General features: G+C 42.9%; 1 protein-coding gene across 1 annotated transcript in view; it reads left to right on the forward strand.

Annotated features, from left to right (window-relative positions):
* Positions 1-10,000, forward strand: part of cacna2d3a (calcium channel, voltage-dependent, alpha 2/delta subunit 3a) — a 307,539-nt gene that overhangs the window by 66,194 nt on the left and 231,345 nt on the right. The window contains exon 4 of the mRNA XM_063208921.1: positions 1,101-1,160. Within this exon, the coding sequence (XP_063064991.1) occupies positions 1,101-1,160 (60 nt within the window). The remainder of the gene's footprint in view (positions 1-1,100; positions 1,161-10,000) is intronic.

The raw sequence follows: 10,000 nt of genomic DNA on the forward strand, positions 1-10,000 counted from the left end.
TTTACAATTAAAACTAATTGGTGTATGAAAAAATGACATCTCACCACCCACCGTCATTGATAACTTTACGTCCAATCCTTGCTATATAATGCTTCCAATTACTCATTTAACATAATGAGTAGAATAAGTGAGATCTTCATACCTACTGAGACTAATGTAGAATCTGAAATGTTCTTACACTTTGCTTCCCGGGGGGGACGTAGAGTGGGGGCCCTAGGTAGTGCGGGGGCCCTAAGCCATCTGGGCTGAGCAATGCATCACTTTAGAATAGGGACCCTTATTCCACATCTGTTTTCACACTGTTCAGGGTTTGTTCACACAGTGTACCAGGAGCTTATACACATTGTATTCTGGCCCTTACTGCTTACACATAAATAGAAATCTAGGTCTACTAGGTCCTTACTAAGGTTATATTGGTAATAAATCCCTTATTGTGCATGAACAAGACATTTGTGAATACATGCTTAACAACTGTCTTATTTTGCTTAGTACATGCCTTACAAGTTACTTACACATGCATTAATATTTTATGTATTAGTGCTAATAGATGTGTCCCTAAAATAAAGTGTTACCAAACTCTTCATATCTAGCCTGTCCCTATACTGACAATTAAATGTTTACATAGTAGGCAACAGCATACCATGGTTACAGGTGGATGGTAATACCATTTAACAACAAAAGATTGAAAGCATAAATTGGACTGTGTACTGTATACCATCATGGTATACAGTACACAGTCCAATGTATGCTTTCAATCTTTTTGTTGTTGTTGTTAAATTAAAGCGACTTATTATAAATAAAATAAGTCACGTGCATCTGATTTTATACACCATTATGTTGGCTAGTCAGAACCCGGTTTGGTCTTTGGTGGGGCTAGTCTGTTGATTTGTGTTTGCCCTCTTCAGTCGACCTACTGATTCGAAACAGGATTACTACATGTTACTTCTGGGAACTAAGGAATGATTGCTTGCTTATTGCTGTCATAGTAGCCCTTTGAAATAATGCAAATTGAATCCGGAAGGTGACTGGTCACTGAAACGATGTGTCTTTTGTGTCTGTTTGAAGTTAACATGTCTGTGTGCTTTGTGTGTCCTCCACAGCGGCTGGTGGAGGCAGCAGAGGAGGCCCACCTGCAGCACGAGGAGGACCCAGACCTGCAGGTGAGCAGCACCAACACACTACTCATCTACGTTTGGCTCTATGACATTTGGGCTCAGACGTCAGTTGGGACAACAACAGCTAATGCCCATACATTCATTAGTAATTGATTGGTAATGAATGTACTGCAATGAATATGTGTCTTACATAATCCACTAAGAACAACAAAAACATGTAATCCATACAATTGTGGCATTAGCTGACGTTGCACTGCCCTGACATGTGCTACTGTCGTAATAAGGTGAGATTATTAAAATATCAACAACTGAATGCATGTTGTTACAATTAAATGACTGTCAGTGTACGTACAGTACATTGGATTTATTTGGTTTGTTTTCATTAGTGATAGCACACAAAGAATTTGTAACACTAACATGTAGACTTGAGACAGTCACACAGTTCAAACAAATTGTTGCTGCCATTGACTGTGGAGCTGCCTTGTTAAATATGACAGACAGCTGTGAGGTGGGTGGGTGGGCGGGTGATCTGAAGACCTCTCGGTTCACATTGTGGCATGATGAGGTCAGGTGTCTCATCAGTCACTGATGGAGAGTCAGGTCAAAAAGCAGAAGCTGCCCCCTCTGGCCTGCCTCACGGCCACTCGTCTCCCTGAAGCGCTTTGACAGACGTGAGCCAAGCAGACAGGTGAAGGAAGCCCCCTGCCCTGCCACTCCTGCTGCTGCTGCTGCTGCTGTGTGTGTGTGTGTGTGTGTGTGTGTGTGTGTGTGTGTGTGTGTGTGTGTGTGTGTGTGTGTGTGTGTGTGTGTGTGTGTGTGTGTGTGTGTGTGTGTGTGTGTGTGTGTGTGTGTGTGTGTGTGTGTGTGTGTGTGTGTGTCTATGTGCATGCGCACACGCATGCGTCTATGCGTGTTCACGTGTGCGCGTACGCCTCTGTGTGTCTGTGTATGTGTGTTTGCATCCTAGCTACAGTACAGCACCTAACGGCTGTTTCAGCACCTAACAGCTGCCATCAGCACCCTGGACAGCTCCCGTCAGAGCCCCATCACAGATCACCCAATCATACACACCAAGCGGACACCCGCACGCTCCCTCTGTCCAATTAACCTCCACCACAGCCAGTTATCAAGGGGGCTCCTCACTGTCACCATGACAGCTGATAGGCACCAGCCCTAATGAAAGTCTGACGTGGAAATGACACTTTAATTACCAAACAAATTCCATTTTGTATGAACCTTTTTTATTCAAACAAGAAACTCTCCTTAAGTTGCTGCATAGGCAGTTGGTAAGCAACTGAACTGAAGGCTGTCACTGTCTGTTTACCATTATGGCACTCTCCCGTCATAAGCCCTATGCACCTGGGGAGTATAGAACGGTAGCGCTGAGAGAGTAAATAAGTGTCTAGTAGGTGTCAGACTGTCAGGATGTATTCAGGCAGAGCAAAGCAACAGGTTTATGTTTTGGCGACACGTGATGCTGAAAAGAGGCCTGTGTGACCTCATCCGACTATGTATTGTCTTTCTTTCTTTCTTTCTTTCTTTCTTTCTTTCTTTCTTTCTTTCTTTCTTTCTTTCTTTCTTTCTTTCTTTCATTCTCCTCCAAAAATGGGGATGCTTTCTTAAGTTGTGGAAGACAATGTTTATGTGTCAATGCAATTAAGAGGCAGCTTGAGACAACAGCATGAACCCTTTCGCTTTATAACCATCATGCTCCATTAATGAGGATCAATGCTTTAATTTGCCTGAGAGTTACGCTTCTCCTCTCCTCTCCTCTCCTCTCCTCTCCTCTGCTCTCCTCTCCTCTCCTCATCTCATCTCTCCTCTCCTCTCCTCGCCTCACCTCACCTCACCTCACCTCACCTCTCCTCGCCTCTCTTCTCACATCCTCAGAGAATTGTCCATAGCAAATATTTGTTGCAACCGTTCACTAAACCAGACAGTGCTAATTAAAAAAAAACTGTCCTGCCAGGTAGATAAGCTAATTAGTGAAGCCACTTAAAGTATAACTAATCCATGGCAGGATGTTTATTTTCCAAACAATAGTTTAGGCATTGAACAGCTCCTTGGCTCTCTTCCATCCCCCTCCTTCTTTTTTCTCTTAAATTGTCATTGCTCACTCCCCATTCTCCTCTACATTGTCTTCTATACTCCTCTCCTCTCCTCTCCTCTCCTCTCCTCTCCTCTCCTCTCCTCTCCTCTCCTCTCCTCTCCTCTCCTCTCCTCTCCTCTCCTCTGTTCTGATTAACTCTACAATGTTATTGACGGGAGGCCCAAAATGATCTGTGGTTGGACTTTGGTTACATCAGTTTGACACCAGCTCCAGTACTTAATGGACTGCATGAAGGGCAGGCAGCCCAGTCCCAGCTTCCTTATGGCAATACTCATCTATCTATTGCCTCTATGTCATTAGGTCAGTCAGCCCTCTTTACAATGCTGCTATGGGCAGCTATGGGCTAAAACCACAAATAATAGCAGAGGCAATGGTGATGATGGCGGTGGTGAAGGTGATGGTGATGGTGATGATGGTGATGAGGACAATGATGGCCGTAATGGCGGCTGTGATTAAAGTAATTACCGTGGCGACACTGTAAATATGGCGACCTCTTGGCTGTTGCCATGGGAATCTGTGCTTGGCAATTATGAGCATCATTGTTGGAGAGGAAAGCCGAGATAATCTGAGCTGCCCTGCAATTTTATATGTCATGACAAGCAGCCAGCGGTGGGATTGTAGTTAATCATCAAGGGTCAACAGGTCCAGGCAGGTATCTCTAATTGCTGAAGTTTAAACAGAGAGAATAATATAATCGTTTAAGTAGGAGAAAAATGGTGCTAAAAGCCTCTCGGGTATTTTTAAAAATCCTACGCTCTGTCTTCAGATAACCCATTTGCCTCAGTGTAAAGTAAACAGAGGATTATTTGTGCATTTGCACATGACTTATTAATGCGATGTGTGTTTACGCTTGACATAGCTTCCAGCAGATTTTCTTATTGAGTCAACAGCACTTGGAAATGCTCCTCATGACTTTGTTTGGAGTCGGGCCACTAATGCTCAACATCAACAGTTGCAGGAAGTCTGAATGATACTGCTCCAGCACTCTGATTGGTTGGCTGAGTATTATCAGTGTAAAATGCAGGAAGCTGATTGGTTCCCTCCATGGTTTCCATATCAACTCCAGGAAGCCCTGATGTGACTGCCTGTAGGTTGTAGTTTTGGCATGGAAGACGGCAAGAGGCTAGTAATTATCGCAAGTGTTTCTAAATATACTATGGAGAAATGTGAGGCTGTGGGATAAAAAAAACATGCACTCTCTTTCTCACTCTCCTCTCTCTCTCTCTCTCTCTCTCTCTCTCTCTCTCTCTCTCCCTTATTCTCCTTTCTCTCACCCTTTCTCTGTTTTTTCTCTGTCCTGCTCAGTCTCTCCAAACTGTTTATGTGTGTGTTTTTGGCACACATTTGGCTTGCAGCGAGAGAGAGAGAGAGAGAGAGAGAGAGAGAGAGAGAGAGAGAGAGAGAGAGAGAGAGAGAGAGAGAGAGAGAGAACTCTGTGTTATCTGCACGCAACAGAGCTCTTCCTCACCCATTTGGAATTGGCAGTAATCTATTCCACTGATTTTTTTCCTCCCTCCCCCTCTCTCTCTCTCTCTCTCTCTCTCTCTCTCTCTCTCTCTCTCTCTCTCTCTCTCTCTCTCCCTCCCTCTTTCCTCCTCTTCTCTCCTCCTCTTTCCTAATGCAAATAGCCCAGGATAGTTAATCTCTCCTCCTCTAATGTCACCGTGACGAGAGGCTCGTGATCATTGTTTCATTGCAAAATAGCAGCAAGTGCGACAGTGCGGTGCACAACAGGTCCAAAGGAATGCAAGCAGCACAACCCTCACCCCACCACTACCAGCTACCACCTCTGTTGCATCTTTCACTTTTTACTACAGTTGCCAAAATCTTCTCTCTCTCGCTCTCACTCTGTGTCTGTGTCTGTGTCTGTGTCTGTGCCTTTTCTCTCTCTCTCTCTCTCTCTCTCTCTCTCTCTCTCTCTCTCTCTCTCTCTCTCTCTCTCTCTCTCTCTCTCTCTCTCTCTCTCTCTTTCTCTCTCTATCTCTCTCTCTCTCTCTCTCTCTCTCTCTCTCTCTCTCTCTCTCTCTCTCTCTTATGCCCTCTTTCAAAAAATAAGAAAGAAAGAGTAGAGAAGCATCCAGCTGGGATCGGAGCCTTTTTTTAGGTGATGTGCATCCACAGGTTCTGTTCTCATGCCCAGCTGGTCGGCTTAATTCTAGGGCTGCCTAATGTGCAATTACAGGCCAATTTTGTGTGTGTCGACGTGATATCCGTGACCATTGGCAGAGCCCAGGGAAGCATTTTAGACACAGCCACTAGGGATGCCACACTGAGGTTAAGGAGGGGGCCCAAAAGACAAAAATAAAATGTGTGTGTGTGTGTGTGTGTGTGTGTGTGTGTGTGTGTGTGTGTGTGTGTGTGTGTGTGTGTGTGTGTGTGTGTGTGTGTGTGTGTGTGTGTGTGTGTGTGTGTGTGTGTGTGTGTGTGTGTGTGTGTGTGTGTGTGCTCTTTGATTTCAGCATATTCATTTATTGGCTAATGAACTTGAAAAATTAAACAGCAAGACCTTAAATGTGTAGACTCACAATGAGATACTGTACAAGAATTAGAGAAGAACAGTGAAGATTGTATTTGTGACTCTGTTTGTGAGGCAGAGAGAGAGAGAGAGACAGACAGACAGACAGACAGACAGACAGACAGACAGACAGACAGACAGACAGACAGACAGACAGACAGACAGACAGACAGGCAGAGACATAGACATAGACATAGACAGGGAGGGATTTTATGAAATGACCTTTTCTCAATGTGATGTGTATGTATGTACTCAATGTGTGTGTCTCCTGTTTGGCTGAAGATTTTATTTATTGTGAGGTGTACCGTAAGAAGCTCTCTCCTCCTCTGTCCTCTTTCCTTCTCTGCCTCCCTCTGCTTTTTTCTTTTCTTTTTTTCTCTTTTTAGCTTTCCCTACCCATCCCTCCCTCCATTGCCCCTTTCCCAGCCTCTTTCACTCCCTCCCTCCCTGCCTGGTGTTCTGGTAGACAGTGATAAATTACTGCCTCCACTCTGGCTGGTATGTCACATATCTGGCTTAAGAAGTCACTGGAGAGGAAAAGTTTGCGAGTCTTTTTATAAACTTGACTGAATTGTACTTTAAAAGCAACTATTGCCTTTAGCGTCGCTGTCTTTGAAACACACATAGCATGTGAGCACACAAACACATGCTCGCACGCGCACTCGCGCACACACAGCAAGCTCATGTACACAGACACACACCCAAACGCACTCACATAAGTGCGCACGTGCACACACGCACGCACGCACGCACGCACGCACGCACGCACGCACGCACGCACACAAACAAACACACACACACACACACACACACACACACACACACACACACACACACACACACACACACACACACACACACACACACACACACACACACACACACACACACACACAGCCATATGGCTTTATAGTGATACCGAAAAGTAATTTTCTCAATCATAAAATTGACCATCATCTCCAGCCTTGGGTAAATGGCAGCCCTGGACATGAAAGTTGTCCTTGTGCCATCAGGGAGTAGGTTACGGTTATGAGTGAAGGGAATTCACTCTGAGGATACACATACACATCCTGACGCCCCATCCCTGTCCCCACCCCGCCCCCTTCTCATTCTCCCTCCACCGTTCCTCTGCTTGCATCTCTAAACGTGTTTACATGCGGGTAATGGGGCCGGTGTAATGGGCTGTGGTAGATTGCACACTCATGACTATGCTATGCCACAAATGACCCCATGATTTGCCAGAAGACCGTATAAGCTTGTGATGGGGATGGAGGAGAAAAAAAACTATTTTGAAATTGGCAAGTGATCCATGCCGTGGGGCTGTAGCATGCATTAGCACATTTGACATGAGTAAACCTCGCTCAAACGGTAAGTTTCTGGGGTTGACATATGCTAGGCTTTATTGCTGACTTAGGATCTCAATTCGAATTCAATTGGGCTTTTCTCACAATCAGAATTTGTACATGCAACAGCTATCAATTAGGGGTGGTACGGTTCACAAAATTCACGGTTCGGTTCATATTGCGGTGTCAATGTCACGGTTTTCGGTTCTCTACGGTTCTTTTTTTTAGTTCATGATAAATGGTGCACTGGCTAATAGAATCGGACTTATCACTAAATATCCTACATATGGTTTGTGTAGGCTTATACAGTAATGTGAAAATGGTATGATTTTAATTGTGTCATCCTCTGATTTGGTCTTATACGCTAATGTTTTAATCAGAGAGACTGGATAAGATACTCTAGATCTCTGTAGAAATCTCTGTTTTACATATTTTTCTGGGCAGTACATGAATTGCGGTTTGCGATGGATTGCACGATTCGGTTCGGTATGTGTGTGAATTGTACGGTTTCGGTTTTCGGTGCGGTTTGTGCCATCCCTACTATCAATATGGGTAAATCAAGGAATAGAGTTGAATGTCAAATGTCATTATACATACGTAATAGGGATGAAAATGATACATTAATTCATTAATCATTAGTTGATAGCCTTATCGACCAACTTACGATTAATTGATAAGCGGCGTATGTAACACTGTGCATTCCGCTTCTCGATTCTGATTGGCTGATAGCTGTGGTCAATCGAGTGTAAACCTACACCTTCCACCTGAAGATTCTATGCGCGTCTAAGTTAGACCCAGCGCATCTACGTCGGTAATGAGAATATTTTGCAGTTGGGGTAGGGAGTCTGCAAGAAGAGCACATCATTGCACCATTTGTGGTTGGGGTATCAGTGTGATTGCAAAGACATTTCATTCCTGTGGTGTTTATCGCCTCCTTGAGTTTTTGTAGCAAGTGTGTGTCTGGCAGCGCGACGCACGCACGCCGAGTAACGTTGCCGGGGTAACCACAATCACTTCCTCAACTTGTCGCGGATCAATTTGATTGTTATTAAAGCGTTTTTTAAATAAATTTGGTCAGCGATTAAGTGTAACAGTGTTAGATAAGCAATAAGCCATTTGAGTCCGTGGGTTATGCTCTATTGATAACGGGCAAGGGGACGTTTACGGCACTCTGCTTCTCGTCGTGCCCCACTCCCCTTGGCTGTTATCAATCGAGCATAACCCATCGCCTCTCGTGGCTTATTGCTTAATTTCCCCCAAAATCTAAATGTTTTTTGAAATAAACCTACTAAATCTAAAAATGTTAATTACCACATTTACATAAAATACCACATTCAAATTAATTCTATTTCAATTCTTTAATCCAAAGGTGATTTAAATATTCCCACTATTCACATCCCTCTTCACACACACTCTTCACATGCCCATTTTACCTGGGTCTCTTGTCAGTTGAATTGTCGATTAATTGCAATTAATGTTTTTTAATCGATTAACGTATTGATCGATTAAAGTCAATTAAGCGATCAATCGTTTGCATCCCTAATACGTAAGTAGTATAGCAATAATAGCAACGCATAAGAGTCCTATTACTTAACTAATGTCTAGAGCAGTGTACTAACCCCAACTCCGATGAAGTTGGGACGTTTGGTAAACAGTGAATAAAATCAAAATGCTATCATTTTCAAAACACTCAATCTATTCATTAGATGGAGAATAGTGAAAAGACAACATATTAAGTGTTAAAACCGAGAAAAAAATATTGTTTTGGGGGACATATGTACTCATTTCTAATTTGAGAAATCCAACGCGTCTCAAAAGAGTTGGGACGGGGACAATAAATGGCAGCAAATGTCGAGGAAGACTAAAAACAAAACAAAAGACAACACTTAACAGTTAAATACATTAACCGATGAGATGATTTTATATAAAAAATAGTGTTAATTCCTATCTTGGACATGATTTCACCAGCTTAAATGGTGGGTGTATTCCTTGTCATGTTTTGCAATGTTTTCCTTTCTGTAGTGCTTACAGTGTGACAGGTCTTGACCAAAAACCCACGATTTTATCACATGCTGGTCCTTATGATGGAGCCAAACTGTTAAAACATAGTAGAGAATGCAATTTGACCTTACTATGTGGCAGTAATCGAAGATCTCCCTTCAAAATATAATGCATGAGTGGCTTTTCATGCTGTTTAAAACCCATTTATACCATTCAGCACTGTATTTAACTCTACAGATGAGTGAGAACATCTTAACCAATGCACTACTGCATCCGCATGCCATCATGGAGGCTGACTTTTGAAGCTAGCACTAACACAAGTTGGATGGTCCATTTTCACTGTAGCACAGGATGTGCAATGCTCTATTATTGTCAAAAAGAATGGACTTCTACAACTTCTGCTGACTTCTGTAAGCAAAGGACAGTTTCCCATGTCTTCTGGGTCTATTTCAAGTGAGCTCAGGTGCTTAGGAGAATGTTAAACCCCTGTGTCATTTTCATGCATTAAGCATTCTTAATATGGTCAATTTTCAATAGCTCTAGCACTCCAGGAATTAGAGTGAGACTACAGCCAATATATATTTCATGATGTCATGAACCTATACAATGATTTTATTAACAAAGATATGTCTTATATACACTCAATCGTGGTAAATCAAAGGGAATTCAAAAATGTATGTAATAACTATGGTAATTATTCCCTTTGCATCTTTAATTCTGAGTGACTCAGCCTCTCTGTGATGATCTTATACCTGGACACCTATATTGTCCGTCAGTACAATTCATTTTGAAATGTTCTTCTTTGTTGTTTTATCTTATTTGGATGTTTACTAAATTTCACTGATCCCCGTCCCAACTCTTTTGAGACGTGTTGGATTTATCAAATTAGAAATGAGTACATATGTCCCCCAAAACA

The sequence above is a fragment of the Engraulis encrasicolus genome, chromosome 10, assembly GCF_034702125.1.
Source record: "Engraulis encrasicolus isolate BLACKSEA-1 chromosome 10, IST_EnEncr_1.0, whole genome shotgun sequence".
NCBI lineage: Eukaryota > Metazoa > Chordata > Actinopteri > Clupeiformes > Engraulidae > Engraulis > Engraulis encrasicolus.